This window comes from Melanerpes formicivorus, unplaced genomic scaffold (assembly GCF_026170545.1).
Source record: "Melanerpes formicivorus ecotype bairdi unplaced genomic scaffold, bMelFor1.0.p_v2 SCAF_15, whole genome shotgun sequence".
NCBI classification, from domain to species: domain Eukaryota; kingdom Metazoa; phylum Chordata; class Aves; order Piciformes; family Picidae; genus Melanerpes; species Melanerpes formicivorus.
Genome location: NW_027142367.1, coordinates 18,035,050 through 18,055,935, shown reverse-complemented (window position 1 = coordinate 18,055,935; position 20,886 = coordinate 18,035,050). Strand labels below are relative to the sequence as shown.

The following is a 20,886-nucleotide window of genomic DNA, read 5'->3' as shown; positions in this document are numbered from 1 at the left end:
GATGCAGGGCTGGAAAAATATGAAGATGTAGCACTCAGAGTACTACTGAATTAATTGTGGCTTTTGAAAATGAAAATCGGATATTCTGGGATGTCATCCAGCTCTTCACCATTAAATACAATTTAATATGAATTACTTAATTTGCTCACAATCCAAGTTTCTACTTCTTAAAAAAAAAAGGGGAAAACAATTGATCCAGAAACACTGCATATATATTCTCCCTCCTGAACACATCCTTTCATAATCTGCCTTCCATGGTATGAAGACCTCAAAAAACAAACAAGCAAACAAAAAAACCCAAAACATATGGAGACAGTAAAACAGAAGATTGGGCTAGTTTGGACCTGGTCACCGGTCTGTCCTGCACATGCTGTGTAGATGCACTCAAGGTGATCTGAGGAGAAATTTTTGCCTGGTTTAGTTTGGTTTTGTGTGTTTTTTAAATTGTTTTGTGGGGGTTTGTGGTGCTTTGTTTTAATGTTTAAAGTATGCAATTTTGGGATAATATTTTCAGGTCTATCTTCAAAATTCTTCTTAGATGGCTAGAGTTAAAATAATTTGTTGTTTCTTTATGCTAGTTCTATTGTGAGCATGGAAAAGCCAAGCTGTGATCATAGAATTATAGAATTATTTTGGTTGGAAAAAGCTTTTAAGATCATCAAGTACAACTATTCTCAAACTCCATGTTCCTTAGCACCACATCTATGCATCTTTCAAGCACCTCCAGGGATGGTGATTCAACCACCTCCTCGGGGAGCCTGTCCCAGTGTTTGAGAACCCTTTCACTGAAGCGGTTTCTTCTGGTGAAACTTGAGGCCATTTCCACTTCTCCTGTCACTTGTTACTACAGAGAAGAGACTGACACCCACCTCTCTACAACCTCCTTTCAGGTAGCTGCAGAGAGCAGCTAGGTCTTCATTGAACCTCCTTTCCTCCAGACTAAACAACCCCAGTTCTCTCTGCTCCTCCTCATAAGACCTCTTCTCCATAGCCTTCATCAGCTTTGTTGATGAAGACACACTCCAGGACCTCAATGTCTTTCTCGAAGTGAGGGCCCTGAAATTGAATACAGTACTGAAGTTGTGGCCTCACCAGTGCTGAGTACAAGGGAATAGACACCTCTCTGGTCCTGCTGGCCACACTATACCTGACAAGAGCCAGGATGGCTCTTGTCCTTCTTGGCCACCTGGGCATATTGCTGGCACAGCTCCATGTCTTTCTCTGCTGAGAAGTTTTCTATCCATTTTGCCTCAAACCTGTACTATTGGTTGTTGTGACCAAAGTGCAGGATCCAGAACTTGGTCTTGTTGAACTTCATGCAGCTGGCCTCATCCCATCAGTCCAGCCTGTCCATGCCCCTGTGCAGAGCCTTCCTCCCCTCAAGCAGATCAACACTCCCTCTCATCTTGGTGTCATCTGGAAACATATTGAGGGTGAACTCAATCCCCATGTCCAGATCATTGCTAAAGATATTAAAGTCCTGGGGAACACCACTTGTGACTGGCTGCTGACTAGAGTTAACTCTGTTCACCACCACTCTTTTGGTCTGGCCATCCAGTCAGTTTTTAACTCTGGAAAGCATCCATTTATCCAAACCACAAGCAGCCTGGAGAATTCTGTGGGACACAGTGTGAAATGCTTTAGTAAAGTCAGGTAAATAACATCCACAGCCACTCCCTCATCCACTAAGTGGGTCACCTTATCATAGAACAGATCAGGTTTGTAAAGCAGGACTTAAACTTCACAAACCCATGCTGACTGGACCTGATCACCTGTCTGTCCTGCACACGCTGTGTAGACGCACTCAAGGTGATCTGCTCCATGACCTTCTCTGACATCAAGGACACCTGAACATGAGCCAGCAGTGTGCCCAGGTGGACAAGAAGGCCAATGGCATCCTGGCCTGTATCAGGAATAATGTGGCCAGCATGAGCAGGGAAGTCATTCTGCCCCTGTACTCAGCACTGGTTAGGCCACACCTTGAGTACTGTGCCCAATTCTGGGCCACTCAGTTTAGGAAAGATGTTGAGTTGCTGGAACATGTCCAGAGAAGGGCAACAAAGCTGGGGAAGGGTCTGGAGCACAAGTCCTATGAAGAGTGTCTGAGGGAGCTGGGGTTGCTTAGCCTGGAGAAGAGGAAGCTCAGGGGAGACCTTATTGCCATCTACAACTACCTGAAGGGAGGTTGTAGCCAGGTGTGGGTTGGTCTCTTCTCCCAGGCAACCAGCATCAGAACAAGAGGACACAGTCTCAAACTGCACCAGGGGAAGTTTAGGCTGGATGTTAGGAAGAAATTCTTCACAGAAAGAGTGATTGGCCATTGGCATGGGCTGCCCAGGGTGGTGGTGGAGTCACCATCACTGGAAGTGTTTAAAATAAGACTGAGTGAGGAAATTAGTGCCATGGTTTAGCTGACTAGATGGTGTTGGGTGATAGGTTGGACTTGATGATCTTTGAGGTCTTTTCCAACCCAGTTAATTCTGTGATTCTGTGAAGGTCAGACTGACAAGTCTGTAGCTCCCCAGTGGCCCTTCTTGTAGATGAGCATCACATTTGCCAATCTCCATTCAGCTGGGACTGCCTCAGATAGCCAGGTCTGCTGGTAAGTGATGGAAAGTGCTCTAGAAAGCACTCCAGCATTACCCTGTGTTCTACTTAATCCTCTCTCTGATGCAGCAACAGTGCATCTGACAAAATATTGCATACATCTGTGCTTAGAGATTTGACCTGACAATTTTGTCATTGAGCACCTGCAGCCTTGATATAATTGGCTGGCTTTAACACTCTTTTTCAGCAACTGCATCAATTTACCCTGAGGACTGAGGTCTCCTCACACCAGCACAATGCTAAATTTCTCTCCTCTAGACAAGAACTTACTGGATCATCAAAAGTAGATTTCTTCCTGAACCACATACTGTAACCTTTGCTCAAGATGAGGAAGAACTGTGGGACCAATTTGCCAAACAACCAAATAATAAAACATTTCCAAAGTTTCCTTCAAGTAAAAGGAGCCACATATTTATCCATGAAGCTTTTTTTTTCAACCTGTGATGTGTTTGGCAATCTTGAGTTGCTAAGAATAGGGGCAAAATGGGATTTTAAAATTTGAATCCTGGCAAATTAATCTCTGTCAAAGACCACATCAAAACAGAGTCACTTTTTCTGGTGCAATCTTATCATTGCAACACAAAAGAGCACAGAAATTAAATTTCAGTTATGTTTCATGCAATACAAAGAAACCTGGAACACCAAACCTGGAAAGCAAACATATGAACATATGCTGTAAATACATTCTCATTAAATCTTGCTTGTATCAAAACCCTGAGTCAAGCTACCAAAGAAATCCCATTAGTACCATAGAAAGAGCCTAGATAACAGACCCTGTGAACTACTACTGGATTTTTTATGCCTCTGCCTCAAGGATTTCATCTGCAATTCACCACAGATTTGTTTAACAGCAGGAACTGTTTGTTTAAAACCTCAGGTGAGCTTGATATTTTCTTTTTCTGAAAGCAGTTATAACTCCTATTTTTCTAAAGAAATATGAATGCCAACTAAGTTTAAAAAAAAACAAAAAAAAGACATTGAAAAGGAAGGAGAGTTCCTTGCCCCCCGCCTCTATTTCATTCAATTTGCAGAGGGACCTCGACCGACTGGACAGATGGGCAGAGTCCAATGGGATGGCATTCAACAAGTCCAAGTGCCGAGCACTGCACTTTGGCTACGGCAATCCCATGCAGAGCTACAGGCTGGGGTCAGAGTGGCTGGAGAGCTCCCAAACAGAGAGGGACCTGGGGGTGCTGATCGACAGCTGCCTGAATATGAGCCAGCAGTGTGCCCAGGTGGCCAGGAGGGCCAATGGCATCCTGGCCTGCATTAGGAATAGTGTGGCCAGCAGAAGCAGGGAGGTCATTGTGCCCCTGTGTACTCTGCTTTGGTTAGGCCACACCTTGAGTCCTGTGTCCAGTTCTGGTCCCCTCAGTTTAAGAAGGACATCGAAACACTTGAACGTGTCCAGAGAAGGGCAACAAGGCTGGGGAGAGGCCTTGAGCACAAGCCCTATGAGGAGAGGCTGAGGGAGCTGGGATTGTTTAGCCTGGAGAAGAGGAGGCTCAGGGGTGACCTCATTGCCCTCTACATCTGAAAGGTGGTTGTGGCCAGGAAGGGGTTGGCCTCTTCTCCCAGGCAACCAGCACCAGAACAAGGGGACACAGTCTCAAGCTGCACCAGGGGAGGTTTAGACTCGAGGTGAGGAGGAAATTCTTCACTGAGCGAGTCATTCATCATTGGAACGGGCTGCCCAGGAAGGTGGTGGAGTCACCGTCCCTGGAGGTGTTCAAGAGGAGAATGGACGTGGCACTTGGTGCCATGGTCTAGTCATGGGGTCTGTGTTGATAGGCTGGACTCGATGATCCTCGAGGTCCTTTCCAACCTAAGTATACTGTGATACTGTGATACTGTGAATTCTATTTAATTGAAAAAGCAGAGAAGTTCTGAGAGCCTGTTCGTAAAAGTTTACTCCTTACTTAAGTCTTCACTAGGAAAAAAAAAAAAAGAAGTTTTAAAATTAACCCCAGGGAAAAAATGTTGACAAGGAGAGTTGGGAGTCTGTGCCATAATCAACCATCTTCTGTGAAAAGCACAGAAGGGTTTTTTCACCAGGCTTTTAGCCAAAGACAGGTAACTTGTATTAATAACATATTCGAAGTCTGGAAGAAATGCAGCCTAGGGGTCTGAGCTATAGAGGCACCGATCACCTGCAGCTCTGATCAACTTCAATGGGAAGCAGATGTCTCTGTAGATCAGAATTTACTGTAACAGAAATTCAGCCTCAAGATAAAATGAGACTTTTAAAAGAAAATGTGACTGCTGAGGGTGGTTGCAAGCTGCCATGTAGGGATCTCTCCTAAGGAAATAGTCAGCGTTTGATGAAATAGAGGTAAGGGCATGTGCTGTCATGGCTACTCCTCATATCAATTGTTAGTCCCCTCAATTAGATAAAAACTAAACCCCACAACTGAAGTAACTGATTTCAAACAGATATGGAGGAAAATGAAACTCCAACAGAGTATCAGGAATGAAAGACTGAATAGCATTGTAGCTTTAGCACTAAACAACTTAGGGGATCACCTAACACTTTGATAGAACTTCTAACACCGGTTACAAGTGTATACCTATGCAAGTAACTTAGGCTCCCATCTTTTTGAATTGTTTTTATGTAAAGGTTTCTGGTGTAAAACAAACCAGTGCATTATTGAATAGAAGTTTGATAATTCATCCCAACAGTCCACAAAAATGTGCGAATAAACACCTGTTCTGTCAGGAAAAATGCAGCTAAGTGGAGCCTTGTAATAAAAGGCAGGCAAAGGATAATATGAGGAAAAAAGAATTGTAATTGCCTAAGTTTCATAAATCAATCTGCCAATGAAACAAAGCTAATTTCAATGTCCACATTTAGATTGCATTCTTGACTGATAGCTGTTTTAGAGAAAATAGTGATGAGGGCTGAACTGTGGTTAGGAACCATGACAAAGAACGGGACAGTGTTTTTAGGGTGTGCTAAGGGGTAAATTTTCAGAAGTCCTGGACATTTCCACTGTGATATATATCATCACATTTTTCACAGCAGGTCAGTGCCCAGCAGGCTGAGGTCCTTTGACAAACTGGCTGCTTGTTACTGTAGTTACTTGCTTGCCTGGCTAGAACTGTGGAAAGGCTTCCTGAGTCTTGAAGGTACTAGATGTATTGATCTTCATTTTCTTCTTCTCTAATACTGCTGCTATTCTTAGGAAGAAGCTGAGGTATTGCTCCATATGAAATTACCAGCAGCCTGGATCTGCTTCAGGAGTCAGTAATCATGTTGAAGCTACACTAATTTTAATAATAGTAGAAGGAAAGGAGGATATATTTTGAAAACATTTGAAGGTAGGAGTTGAACACTCCAAGGATTACAAAGTTAGGGCTGGTTGGTTCTGACAAACCAATTTATGGCTTATTCAGTTTAAAATGTCTCCAAAGAGCATTATATTTCTACAGCAAGATGGAATTTTGAAATCTTTTTAGACAGAGTTTTTGGAAGTTCTCGGGTTATGACCTCTGTAAGTTGAACAGGCTTTGCAGAAGTAGGGGTTGACACCTTAGAGCACAAGGTACTGTTCACATGCAAATGTATTTGGGTCAAATTTATGGATTATTTTCCAGTGGGGTAACAGAAGTAATAGAAGAAAACTCATCTTGACTCCAGTCTGTTTCTAAGCTCCGAGCAGAGCTCTAGCCCAGTGTTAAGAGAGGTTTGCTTACATTTTCCTGATGGAGTTGTTGTGCCTTGACTGTAGTGATGACTCAGTCCTAGTCTCCTCTCCAACAAAATATTTTATATGTATGAAGCAGAACAATAAGTGGAAAATTAATTGCCAGTAGCCTGGTGGTTAGAGAAAGTAGGACTATGGGGTTAAATGTCCTCAGGCAGGGGAGGGAAGAAACTTGTAGCTCTCCATGGTGTTTGGTCCCTGATTTACCAGTGTCACCAGTGTCACAATGTTTTGGTGAGCATCTAAGCTGTTGCTTTCTTCATTGATTTTGTAAGTACCTAATCCAAAGAGTCAATTATTTATCAGGCCCTACCTGTAATAACTGTCATGCAGTACTGTGGGTAGCCAGGGACACTGTGTTTTTTCCTGGTATCTTCCAACAAACAGTGAACTCAACCAGCATGACCAACTGCATTTGTGCAGTGCCTGCATAGAGGGAACCCAGCTGCATCTGGGGCATATTTGCCTTGTGTACAAATCCAAAAAAAATAATTCTGTTTGTTTCTCAACTCAAATTCTAGTCCAAAGACTGTTTACTCTGACTTTTTTTGGTCTGTTCTGACAGCTCATAAACTAAATAATGATTCTGAGCCATACTGTCTTTTTTCACTAGAGAAACAACTGTATCACCAGCCTCTGTGATTGCAGTAAGTCCTGAATGTAATCATCTCCATTGATTAGATTTAAGACAGAACACACAATTTACAAAAGTTTCAATGTCTTACAAACCATAATTTGCTCTTTTTTTTTTTTTTTTTTTTAATTATGACCTTATCAAATATGTATCAATTAATTGAAAGGCTTCATTGGGCCTTTAATTTAAAAAGAGCAATAAAATAATCCATTGCTAACCTGGTACCATATCAGTTGCACTTGATAAGGGACACAAAGAATTCTACAGTAATATAGGGAAGGATAATGACAGGAAAGCAAAAATATTTTAACACCAGAATTAGCAGAAGTTTCTTACAGATTGATGTCTTTAAATAAGTTAACTCCAGTTTCTAAGAAGGTGTAAGCTCTACACATCTATTCTAGCCTTGGCATTTGTATAGGTACTGTCTCACATGGAGCAGCTGGTGTGTAACACGGCATGAGGCACATCTCTGGTGACAACCAGTATAAAGTTGCTCTTCTCTACCAATCCACCTCTTTTTGTGAAGCTTTAAGAATTCACTTGCTTTGTAGTTTGGTTGAAGTTAACCAGAAGGTTCAAAATGTAAGGATGGCAGCAGGGTAAGGTTTGTATGCATTATGCATGAATTGTCATTGCAAAAGCTTCAGTTCATACAAACTGGATAGTAACAATGAGAGAAAAGAAGGGCAAAGAATAGGAAAAGTTTGAAGATATGTTGTGCAAAGCATATAATTGAAGGCTTTGTATCTACAGCTTTACACTCAGGAAGTTTTGGAGAATATCTCCTAAGAGCCATGATGGTTCTCTGAGTCTGCAGACAGTTATATTGCAGGATAAAATCTTTGGAGGTAATACTTTAATTCTGTAGGCCATGGGACAATTGCAGGCTTTTGCATACACACTCAAATATTCTAAAACATTTTTATTTCATGCATGTTCAAAATCAGTTTGGATAATGATAGCATTTATTTTTCCTTCTCCTCCTCTCTTCCTGGTAGGTATATAAGAATGTTTGTCTTCATTTCCATTTAGTCATTGAGTTTAGTTCAATGTTTAATACAACAGAATTCAAGAAATTCAGTAAGAATGTAAGAGAAAACAAAGCTGTGAACACAAATGTATCTAACAAATGTATCTAAACATAGATATGTGTAATATAAATAACAATGGGAAAGTAGTATGATCCATACTTTCATCTGAATTTCAGACTTTATCTGAAGAGAGTTTTCCAGTGCAATGGCAATGTAAAATCAAAAAATATTCGTAGTACATTTTTTGACATTGTGTAGTGGTTTGAGCCTTAGCTGAGAGTTAAAAGCTCAAATGGGAAAAGGCTGAGAATCTCTTCCCCACTCCCCCCCCACCTCCTCCCTTCAAACAGGGAGAGGAGGAAAAAAAAGGGGTAAGGAGCAAATCCACTAAGCAACAATCTGGAGTCAGCTTGGAAGTAGAGAGGCAAATAATTTTTTTCTTCAAATTATATATATATATATAACAATAACAGGGAAAAACAAGGTTCACAAGGGCAAGGAACATGAATGGATGGGAGTGGGACAGAAAAAAAATAATACAAAACCAGTCTTTCTCTGAGGAGGTGCAGAGGCAGCAGGGAAAAGGATCAGGTCCGGCCACGTGGCTGAGGAGCAGGAGGGCAGCTGCAGTAGCTCTCATCCAGCAGAGGCAGGAGCCAAAAAGGAGATCCAACTGCTATGATGTCCTGCTTTTTATACCCTAGCTGGGCAGGGAGGGGGAACTGGAACAGACTCAGCTTTCCCAGGGGGGAAACGCCCTTCAGGGAGTGTAAAGTACCCGCAAGCCCTCCACCCTGCTTTCTTCTTTTGTTTTCAGAAAGAGGCGTTAACCCACCACACATTGCAAAAAGAAAGAGCATTTGTTTATATGAAAGACTGAGTATTCAAATACTTTGTATTATTTGTGCATATCAGTGTGTATGTATATGCAAAGCTATTCTGTTATCTCTTTTTGAGCAAAAAGGCACAAGTATCAAATAACATTAATAGCCAAGATCAACCTCCAGTTTCCTTAGGCTACAGAAATTGTTATGAAAATAGGTGCAGCAAAATCCATTTATAATCATTCTTGTGTCCTTTAACTACAAGCACAAAATACTGCACTTTGAATAGACTTTTTTTTTTTTTCCGTAGAATAAGCCCATAGGCACATATCCTGAACTGAATCCTCCTCATTTTCCAGAGGTTTTGCTACACTAGTTTAAAGAACCAAAATGGTTAAATAACCATTGTGGTAATAACACTTTTCTGAAGCTTACATTGGCAAAACTTCCATTAAAAAAGCAGTAGAATTGTAGGAATCCTATAGAAATGGATCCCATTACAGAAAGAGCTTTTCTAAGTTGTTTTAAACAAAACAAGTCTTCTTTCCCACATTTTGGAACAAGTCTTTCTATGAATACTTTTAATTAGAATATTTTAAATTTTACAAAATCTTCAATATTTTGTTTCCATTTTTCATGGTTTAACCTCAGCCAGGAACTACAGCCACTCACAGCTGCTCACTTATTCCCCGTCAGTGGGATGGAGGAAAGAATTTGTAAAGTAAAAGTGAGAAAACTTGTGGGTTGAGATAAAGACAGTTTAATGGGTAAAGCAAAAGCTTTGTACACAGAGCAAAACAAAGAATTAATTCTCATTTAATGGAATGGAATGGAATGGAATGGAATGGAATGGAATGGAATGGAATAGAATAGAATAGAATAGAATAGAATAGAATAGAATAGAATAGAATAGAATAGAATAGAATAGAATAGAATAGACCAGACCAGGTTGGAAGAGACCTTCAAGATCATCGCGTCCAACCTATCATCCAACACCACCTAATCAACTAAACCATGTAACCAAGCACCCTGTCAAGTCTCCTCCTGAACACCTCCCGTGACAGCGACTCCACCACCTCCCCGGGCAGTCCATTCCAATGGGCAATCACTCTCTCTGTGTAAAACTTCCTCCTGACCTCCAGCCTGAACTTCCCCTGGCGCAGCTTGAGACTGTGTCCTCTTGTTCTGGTGCTGGCTGCCTGGGAGAAGAGACCAACCTCTGCCTGTTTACAACCCCCCTTCAGGTAGTTGTAGAGAGCAATAAGGTCACCCCTGAGTCTCCTCCTCTCCAGGCTAAGCAGCCCCAGCTCCCTCAGTCTCTCCTCATAGGGCTTGTGTTCCAAGCCCCTCACCAACTTCGTTGCCCTTCTCTGGACTCGTTCCACTTGTCATCAGCAGGCAGGTGTTCAGACATCTCCAGGGAAGCTGGGCTTCATCACACTAACACTAACTTGTGAAGACAAACCTAACCACTCCAAACTTCCCCTGTTCCTTCTCCTCACTTCAGCTTTATAGGTTGAGCATGACATCATATGGTATGGAATATCCCTTTCATCAATTGAAGTCACCTGCCCCAGTTGTGCTCCCCCCCAATTTCTTATGCCTCTGCAGCCCACTTGCTGGTGGGGTGGTGTGAGGAGCAGAAAAATTCTTGATTTTGTTCAAGCACTGCTCGAAGTAACTACAAAAAATCCCTGTGCTATCAACACTGGCTCTAGCACAAATCAAAAGATAGCCATACAACCTACTGTGAAGAAAAATAACTCTACCCTAGCCAACACCATCACACCACTGTATTTACATTTTTCATAATAATGAGAGAAACTGTAAGCTAAAGGGGGAGTTCTTAAAACATCGACCAGTAGCAGCAAAACATATCCTGTAAAAGATGTTTCATAAACATATGACTTCTAAGGCTCAAATTTCACACTGCTCTACAGAGATATTTTTTTTTGGGGTGGGGGTGGGGAAGGGTATTACAAGTAATAAGCAAAATCTAAAATAAAAGAATTTTTTTCCCTGCATGCAAATTGGGATTTACAGAAGTGTAAAGAGAGTCCTTGTATTGAAAATCCTAAACTCTAAATGATAGAGGTTTTTTTACAGTTTTATTTTCACCCAAGCAAAGCAGAATAAATAACATTGCAACATATCATAATCCGTGAAAAAGTGAATACTTTAAACTGAATTAGTGAAAACAGTTGTAAACAGAGCTTGTGTAATACTTCTTCCACAACTATTTACAAGTCAACTAAAGAGACAGACCAGTGAAAAAAATGGAGAACTGGAACAGTATGCATTCAGTATCCCTTGACAAGTGGCATAAAGAAAACAGATGAAACAAAAATGAAAAGATAAAAGGTAACCTAGTTTAAAAAGTTATGGAAGATTGGGGTTGGGTTTGTTCTGTTTTGCTTTGTTTAAACAGTTGTTTAAACTGCTTATTTACAATCAAGCCTTTCAATCACAAATGATTTGTTTAGTCTGGAGAAGAGGAGGCTCAGGGGTGACCTCATTGCCCTCTACAACTACCTGAAAGGTGGTTGTAGCAGGGAAGGGGTTGGTCTCTTCTCCCAGGCAACCAGCACCAGAACAAGGGGACACAGTCTCAAGATGCACCAGGGGAGGTTTAGACTCGAGGTGAGGAGGAAGTTCTTCACCAAGCGAGTCATTCGTCATTGGAACGGGCTGCCCAGGGAGGTGGTTGAGTCACCGTCCCTGGAGGTGTTCAAGAGGAGATTGGATGTGGCACTTGGTGCCATGGTCTAGTCATGGGGTCTGTGTTGATAGGTTGGACTCAATGATCCTCGAGGTCCTTTCCAACCTATGTTATACTATGACACTGTGATACTGTGATTTGTTCCAGTAATATGTACATGGGCTTTGTCTCTCCATCTTTGGACTGCTATTTGAAGGCCTTACTTTATATGGCTGGACTAATACTGTTGCACAAATTGCTGCCTTTTGAAGGCTGTGGTGTGAACCTGCCTGAATACCTGCCACTTTAACACCACAATAAAAAATACCTTTCATATAACAACTCTTCTCCTTTCTGAATGAATAATGAAGTGAAGCAAAATAAAACGACTATATGTTTTAGAATCATAGAATTGTTAGGGTTGGAAGGGACCTCAAGGATCATCTAGCTCCAACCCCCCTGCCATGGGCAGGGACACCTCACACTAGAGCAGGTTGCACAGAGCCACATCCAGCCTGGCCTTAAAAACATCCAGGAATGGGGCTTCCACCACCTCCCTGGGCAACCTGTTCCAGCGTCTCACCACCCTCATGGGGAAAAAATTCTTCCTAACATCCAGTCTGAATCTACCCATTTCTACATTTTTTTCCCATTCCTCTTAGTCCTATCACTACTGACACCCTGAATAGTCCCTCACCACCTTTCTTGTAGGCCCCCTTCAGATACTGGAAGGCCACAGTAAGGTCTCCTCCAAGCCTTCTCTTCTCCAGACTGAGGAGCCCCAACTCCCTCAGTCTGTCCTCACAGGAGAGGTGCTCCAGCTCTCTGATCATCCTTGTGGCCCTTCTCTGAACACGTTCCAGCACCTCCATATCTCTCTGGTAATAGGGATTCCAGAACTGGACACAGTACTCCAGGTGGGGTCTCACCAGAGCAGAGTAGAGGGGGAGAATCACCTCCCTCAACCTGCTGACTATGCTTTTCTTGATGCAGCCCCATATGTGATTTGCCTTCTGGGCTGCAAGTGCACACTGGTGGCTGATGTTGAGCTTCTCATCCACCAGCACCCCCAAGTCCTTTTCTTCAGGGCTGCTCTCAAGCCAGTCACTGTCCAGCCCATATTGTTGCTTGGGATTGCTCCAACCCAGACCTTGCACTTGGTCTTGTTGAACCTCATGAAGTTGTCATGGGCCCACCTCTCCAGCCTGTCGAGGTCCCTCTGGATGGCCTCCCTTCCCTCCAGCGTTTCTGCTGCACCACACAGCTTGGTGTCATCAGCAAACTTGCTGAGGGTGCACTCAATGCCACTGTCCATGTCACCAAGGACAGAGGAACTACACCGGGGGGACTTTTCCTCCCCTGTAAACTTGCAGAGTTTCAGAGCTGTGGAGCTGGGTGCACAAGGTACACAACTGCTGCACTGTTCCCTTGGAACATGCCATGTCCTCTCCAAGGGCCCAGCAGACACCCTTGTCAACAAAGCAAATCTTGCTATTGTGTGGGGTTTCCTAAAAACTGCCCCTGCTCCCCAGTTGCACTGGGTCTCCTCTTCTGCCCTTCTACCTTGCCCATCCAGTTCTGGGGGTTCTCATGGAGCTTCCTACTCTTTTCTCTCCCTATCTTCTTACTGAAGAAAAGTAAAAGCAGGACACTAGTGGTCATTCCTTTTACTAAAATAGGAAAGAGGGGGCACACTCCTGTAATGGTTTGAATCAGAACAAAAGGGGTCAAACTGAACCAGCAGGTTAACCTATTTTACCAACACAGAAGTGAGGGAAAAGTAATACACAAAAACTCACAATTGAGAGGAAAAAAAAAAGTGAGATAAGAGTTTACTGTTCAAAATCAGAAAAACATGGAACAAAATGCATAATTACCTTAGTCTGTTTGCAGAAAAAGCAGGGTGCAAAGTAGCAGCAATCAGAAGCAAACAGAAGCACGCAAGCCAAAAGCCCCAGCCCTCCTTTGTCCTGCTGCCATCCCAGTGGAAAAAAGTAATATCCAAAGAACCCAGAACCCAGAAGCAGCAGCTGGAACAGGAAGCCTCTCATGTTGCTATCTGAATTTCAAGCCACATAATACTTTGCTCCAGTCAACACTTTCATTTTTGAACCTGGCATGACTGCACTATGCTATGAATAACAGCAGCAGGTTCAACTCAACCCATGACAGCTCCCTGCAGGATATCATGTGAAGGGACGCATGCCTACGCTGGTGTACTTGCATATCCCTGACTTCACTTTATCCATATATTAGGCTAAAAGTGTCTCTTTCTTCATTGATTAGATGTCCAGTGAAGTGTCAGCATAGCTGTGTAGATTTAATTTTTATGTTGTTATTAACTGAGCAGCCAGCCTATTTTAACTTGGAAAAAAATACATCCTATGGTTAGGGTTTTGTCATTCCTACAAAAGACACTCTTGACAAATAGTTTTTTTTTCAAAATTGCAGTCCCCCTAAAGTCATGGAGTACATTTTTGAATTGTTTTTTTTTTCTTGGAGCCTAGTCTAATGGAGATGGTCATCACACCATTTTCATGTAAGTTATTCCTTGCCAGCACCATTTTTATTTCAGCTGCTGAGTGGCCGTTTTGTTTTTACTAGTAAAATTAAACTAAACCCAGTGTAGATCACTTTGTGCACACAACAGCTCTGATATAGCGAAAGTTCTCGTCATGCAGAGAAGACCCAGCGGAAGGGAGAGTGTCTTGATCAGCGTGCAGAATTAGACTGTCATCCCAGAGACACAGTTGTCTTTCTCACCGTTGCCTAGGGGGGGAACAGAGAGGAAAAAAATGGCCCTGTGGTTTTATGCCATGAGAATAAACAGAAAGGTTTCAATCCCCAGGGCTTTACATGTTATACCAGAAGTACAAAGTCTCACATTAAAGACATTGTTAAAAGTAGCCTTCTTCCACTTGGGAATTCACACTAAAGAAAACACCAAACATTTCTGACATGTCTGCTATTTGACCTTTTGGGGCTATAATATATTACAATTTGATGATATGATATCATCATACGTGTCCAGGGAAGGGCAACAAGGCTGGTGAGAGGCCTTGAGCACAAGCCCTATGAGGAGGGGCTGAGGGAGCTGGGATTGTTTAGCCTGGAGAAGAGGAGGCTCAGGGGTGACCTCATTGCCCTCTACAACTACCTGAAGGGTGGTTGTAGCCAGGAAGGGGTTGGCCTCTTCTCCCAGGCAATCAGCACCAGAACAAGGGGACACAGTCTCAAGCTGTGCCAGGGGAGGTTTAGACTCGAGGTGAGGAGGAAGTTCTTCAACGAGCGAGTCATTCGTCATTGGAACAGGTTGCCCAGGGAGGTGGTTGAGTCATCGACCCTGGAGGCGTTCAAGAGGAGCTTGGACATGGCACTTGGTGCCATGGTCTAGTCATGGGGTCTGTGTTGATAGGTTGGACTCAATGATCCTCGAGGTCCTTTCCAACCTAAGTGATACTGTGGTACTGCGATACTGTGATCATTGAAGCAGTAATGTGTTGGTAATGCAAGGGTGCCAATGCCAGGTATAATCCATCACTTAATATACCTATGAATATGAACAAGCTGAGGTTGAAGGCAATGAGAAATATTTTAGAAAAAGAAAACTGGGTATTTACTTCTTCTCCAAGAAGGCTAGAATGAGATGCAGTTTACTACTACAAAAGTGCTGAGTCTTTGTCTTTCTTGTTACACAACTGTAGCTTGCACTTTTAGCCCCAGCTGATGCATGCCACGTAACTAGGTCTGGGAGGGGAAGATTTCCTACAGAGTGTTGGATACTGATAATCTCAGATTTTGTAAAGTTCTACCTGGGAATGTGAAAATGTCAGAAGCATAAATTGTCTTCTGTCTCCTCTTTATCACAGACATTGCTGTCCCCCTTCTCAAAAAAAAACCCCAAAAAAACCCCAGCTGTTGCTTGCTTGACAGCAAAGCTTTCAGGCTTGTGAACACAATGGAAGGAGAGATGCTCAACTTGTTTTTTCAGATGCGCACTGGTTTCTCACCCCATGTCAGGGCTTAACCTATATAACACATAAAATACTGGGTTTAGAAAAGGCAAAGATTCAATTCTTTATTCAGAAGTAATAAAATTATAATTTAAAGGCAAATACTTCTTAATTATTAGTCAGCTAATGAGAAAGGTCTAGATTTTGTCTAGAAACCCCATTTTACTAGTGTGACCTATGGAAACGTTTGAGGTCTGTGGTGACAGGTTGGACTCGATGATCTTTGAGGTCTTTTCCAACCTTAGTGATACTGAATACTGAATACTGACTTTTTCATATCATTCAAACCCTGAGTCTTGTATGTTAAAGATTCAGAAGATGAAACCATTATTTAGCTGGTGAATATCTGATCGAAGGATTGTGTCAATAGAAATAATTTAGTAAGCTAGACAGGACTCATACATGTTTATAGCAAGAAGCCAACAGTCAAAAGAGCACCTGCAGCCTCCTGTGAAGGAGTTTGACTGTCTGGGTTTTCACAAATGACAGGCACTCATGAAAGTACTTAGCAGTGAAATGTTGGTATTCAGCAGATTTTTATTGCTCTCCTGAGTACTGATATTGCAGTGCTACCATTTTAATGGGGAAAAAAAAATCTGAAAAATTTACCTAGCCTAAAAATTTGAGTTATAGTGCCAAGTACTTCAGGAAATCCAGCCCTAGCCATGAGTAGGGTACAGCAAGCTGGAGGGTTAGTGCAGCTGGGAATGCTCTGGAATATCTGTAAAGCAAAATTCACAGAAGATTATACTGCCACGTTGTCTAAGGCAGCTTAAAAATAAATAAATACATGAATAAATAACATTTGGGGTTCAAACGCTTCCTCAGCTCCAGAACAAAAGCACCTCTACCTTTGCTTTTGCATTTCTGTCCCAACAGACCCTGTTTCAGCCATCATCTTTATAAAAGTTTATTCTGTCTCTTTCCCAAAAAGCATAAAAAGGAAGATGTAGTTACATTTAAGTACAAAAGTATCCTTTGGCCATTCAAAAATACAAGTAAACAAGTTCTTCACAGAGAGAGTTGTTAGCCATTGGAATGTGCTGCCCAGGGAGGTGGTAGAGTCACTGTCCCTGGAGGTGTTCAAAAAGGAATCGGACATGGCACTTGAAGCCATGGTTTAGTAGTCATGAGGTGTTGGGTGACAGGTTGGACTTGATGATCTATGAGGTCTTACCCAATCTTAATCATTCTATGATTCTATGATTTCAAGTGGTACACCCATTTCAAAGGTAGAAAAGGCAGGCTGGAGAGAGGTAATGCAGTCTAACCTGCTGCTGCTGCTGCTGCTGCTGCTGCATGGACACAGTCCGTGCTGCCCCAATTAAACATTGCTTAACAGGGTATAGCGTGGGTTTGCAGCTGGGCCCGGCTGTTACGTGGCACCTTACCCCGGGGACCTGCGCCCCTTTACGGAGCAGCCAGCCACGGCAGCGGTGCGGCGGGAACGCGCCTGACACAAAGAGGAGCGCGCCCATCCCCGCCGCATCGAGCCGCTGGCTTTGCGCGGGCAGAGAACGAAACTCACGCCGCAAATTGACGTCCTTATCTCGGCAAAACTTTCAGCCTCTGGTGTGTGGGGCTGGGCCCAAAGGCCCGCTTTGCCCCGGTTTTCCTCCTGACAGCCACTTGCACCTCGCTGCGCCAGGCTCCTTCAGCCCCGGCGCGGACAAGAGAGCGGCCCCCGTGGGACCCGGCGACATTCGTGGGTCTGCCCCTTTCTTCCCACCCTGTACACCCCTACCGACGGCGGGAGGGGCGGGCAGGGGCGATGCACGGCCGCCCGAGGCACCGCCGCCCGCAGGCAACCGGCGACTAGCTGCGCTCTGCGCCCGGCCCGGCGCCGGAGCTACGGGAGGTGCCCAGTCCGCCCCACCGCCGCCGTTTCCGAGGACGGAGGCGTACGGCCGCAATGTGAGAGAAACGGGGGGCCGCGGCGGAGCCCGCCCCCGGGGCGGCGGGGCCAGATCCGCTGGCCGCCGCGCCGCGCTGCAGGCTTTCCCGGTCCGCGCAGGCGGCGGCGGGCGGGCAGCAACAAGCCGACGCCGGCTGCCCGTCCGCGGCCCCACCATGGAAGCCGTGCGGGGGGCGCGGCTCAGCCTGGCTCCAGCGCAGGTAGGGAGGCGCCAGGCCGGGGTACGGGGAAGACTACCCGGCTGAGGAAGGGGCTGGTCCCGGCACACCCTTGATCCCACAGGGAGGGTGTCGGGCGGCGCTCCACGGCCCCGCCGGAAAGTTTGGGCGGGCGGCGCGGTGCCTCGGCTTTCCCGCGGCGGGCGGAGCGCACTGCCCCGCGGTGCCGCCGCCGTTGCGGGCCGGGGAGGCGGGCGGGAGGAGAGAAAGGCTTTTAAATGGCTTTGAGGAGCGGTGCCTCGGAGGTGGGCCGTGTGAGAGGCTGGAGCTCCTTCGCTTATGGTAGCCGGAGCAGTGTACGTATTTTGGTTTGCTGTTTGTTTGGTTGGTTTGTTGTTTGGTTTTTTGGGGTGTTTTTTATTTGTTTGCTTTTTTTTGGGTGGTGGTGGTCTTGTTTTGTTTTTTTTTACCGATTTGGTGTGCCGCGTCTTAAGGACGGGAGCCGGGGATGCTGAACTCCTGAAGGATGTGGGTTAAATGACCCGCTGCAGCGGAAACTCTTAACGGTTCTGCTTTGCCTTTAAAACACGGGAGAAAGGCGGTGCGTGCTTGAGGTAGTTCGGAAGAGAAGTAGTTTGCCTCTGCTCGCTTTTACGTGCCTGTTTTTAGGTGTCTTTAACAGAAATGTGCTCACCAATAGGTATTTTTCAGAGGAAAGAAAAAAAAAACAAACCCACACCTCAAAACAATAAACACACACACAAAATCCCAAACAATTAAAGAGCCCCAACGACATATTAAATGAGAGGTTATTGAAAATAAAAGGTAGATGCAAATCAACGTGCATGCAGTCAGTGAATAGGACTCAATCGGGTGATGTCTGTTTCAGACTCTGCTGTGTTTTGGGGAGCTCCATTTAATTCAGTGTGTGCCTGTCCTCTTCACACGTTGTCATTTGATAGGAAACATAACCCCCAAACCTTCTGTGTTTTTTGCATGCATCTGTCTTGCAAATCCCAACTCCCCAGAGTTCTGTGTGGTGCTGTCACAGAGCTGAAGATGCCCAGTCTGTGTCCAGAGCTCTGCTATTTATAAGACTTGGCAGAGCGGGGGAGAAGGAGGAGGGATGCAGTGCCAGGCTGTTGTTTGCCTTTTGCATAAACTACCGAGGCAGGTTGCATATTGTTTGAGATGTTGCATCAGTGGAAGCAAGGGGTGGGGGTAGGGGGGAAGAAGTGCAGAAGCTGAAGTGTTCCTAATGCTTCTTTTCCTAGGAGACTGTGGATCTGTGAATGCAGTGTCCCCTGTGGGATGCAGTAGGGGATGCCCAGCTCTACTGCAATGGCAATTGGAGCTCTCTCTAGTTATCTTCTCGTAACCTGCTGCCTCATGGTTGCCCTCTGTAGTTCCACCATACCTGTACAAAAACTGGCCAAGGCTCAAGATAAACAGGAGATAAAGGCAAGCCAGGAAAAGAGGGATCACACATCTGCAAGGGACAGCCAGACAGGCCCAGGAAAAATGAATGAGATCGGCAGAAGTGGGAGGGAAGAGGGTAGCAGGGACTGGAAGAGCAAAGGAAACAGGAACTACTCGAACAAGGAGTCTTGGACTAAGCAAAAGCAGGCTTGGAACAGTCAGGGGACGAGCAGTAAATTTGGGAGCATTCAAGTGCAAGAGCAAAGGGATGCCACTCCCGAGGAACCTCAGGTGGCTGAAGATTCTCTCCCAGAAGCTGTTGCGAGCGTCACTCCTGAGCCGCCAGAGGAGTACGCCTATCCAGACTACCGTGGGAAAGGCTGCGTGGACGAGAGTGGCTTTGTATATGCCATCGGGGAGAAGTTTGCGCCAGGCCCCTCTGCCTGCCCCTGCCTCTGCACAGAGGAGGGCCCGCTGTGCATACAACCCGAGTGCCCTAGGCTCCACCCTCGATGCATCCATGTGGACACCACGCAGTGCTGCCCACAGTGCAAGGAGAGGAAGAACTACTGTGAGTTTCGAGGGAAAACCTACCAGACCCTAGAGGAGTTCATGGTAAGGGCTGAAGCCAAAAGTAATTTTGTGGGTTCTTGTCGTGTTTCAAGTGGCACTGTATTCTTCGGGTGCTTTCTCGGTGGGCATTGTGGCCTCTCCCTCCTGTTTTCATTTCTTTGTTAATACTAATTCTGCACTGCTGTAAACTATTCCCCTTAAATATGACCTTTCTTGCTCTATGATACTGTAACATATTTAAATGAGGGGGTTGACCGTTATGAATTCCTTTGGTATTTACAGTATAACATGCTACTTGAAAAGATGCTACTCAGTGGTGATGTGGGGTTTATGAAAACGTTCAGCAATACATTTCCTTATTTAACTGTTAACTCTGAAATGTCCACCTTGCAGTGACTGAGCATGATTTTGTGGACTGAATTGTATTCCTAGTAATCAGTCTGTGATACTACCTTTTTTGTAACAGCCATTTATCTTTTGCTTTTAACTGCCAAGACTGCACTGCCAAGTCCGTGTAATGTTTGCTTTCTGAGAATTACTTTGGGCCTTCTTGTTAATAAAAGCATGGTTTGCAATCTATATTACGGTGCTCTCTAAACAGAGGACTTAAAAAGCTTTATGTTTAGGGAAGTCCTTTTAAACAAGGGCCTTTTAGCATCATTGTACAAGGCCATTGTCATTGAAAATGCAACTTATTACAGTTCACTGAAGAGTCTTGGAGTTGGGGGCAATTTCCTGCCAGCAGAAAAAAGAGGTATTAGTGAAGGCTGTACGTAAGTTTCCACTGCTGCTCTCTGTGATATTTACATGTTCTTGGAAACAGCTTTGATTCATAGTATCTTTCCATTTTCTTTAACCTAATAAAATATATAAATAACTGAGCAGAATTCCTCTGCAGGGAATAAATCACAATCTCTTTTGGCATTAATGTGCAGAGCACTGGTGGATTTCAGAGTGTGGTGGAAAGCATCATATCATCCTTGCTTTTTACATGTCACCTGCAAGGATTACATTCAGCTCTGGGGTGGCAGTTTTCTACTTTAAGAGGGAGAAGATATTTTTAACAGTGGCTCGTTGTTGTGATATTTTCAGATCTGGATTGTGAGATCCTTTCTTTTCCAGCAGTTAATTCTGAGAGAGCCAAAATAGTACTGCTTCTGCACACATTCTCTGTAGTCAGTTTTAAAAGCTCCTCACTCCTCATTCACACTCTTCTAGCAACTTGTATTTCTTTGACTTTTTATATAGTGGTGTCACAGTAATGGCTGTAAAGCAAGCCTAAAATATGTCGTTGGGTTAGGTGTGTA

The 20,886-nt window shown here is 44.2% G+C and overlaps 1 protein-coding gene across 5 annotated transcripts in view; it reads left to right on the top strand.

Moving 5' to 3' along the window:
* Positions 1–17,298: 17,298 nt before the first annotated feature.
* Positions 17,299–20,886, top strand: part of VWC2 (von Willebrand factor C domain containing 2) — a 60,130-nt gene continuing 56,542 nt past the window's right edge. For 4 of the 5 annotated variants that reach the window (XR_010988472.1, XM_068147722.1, XM_068147724.1 and 1 more), the window contains exons 1-2: positions 17,299–17,629; positions 18,862–19,621. Coding sequence is in view for 4 of the 5 variants with exons in the window: in XM_068147722.1 (XP_068003823.1) it covers positions 18,911–19,621 (711 nt within the window). In the remaining variant the exon portion in view is untranslated. Of the gene's footprint in view, positions 17,630–17,861; positions 17,944–18,861; positions 19,622–20,886 lie in introns of those variants that run through there. The other variant, XM_068147723.1, reaches the window with a different exon arrangement.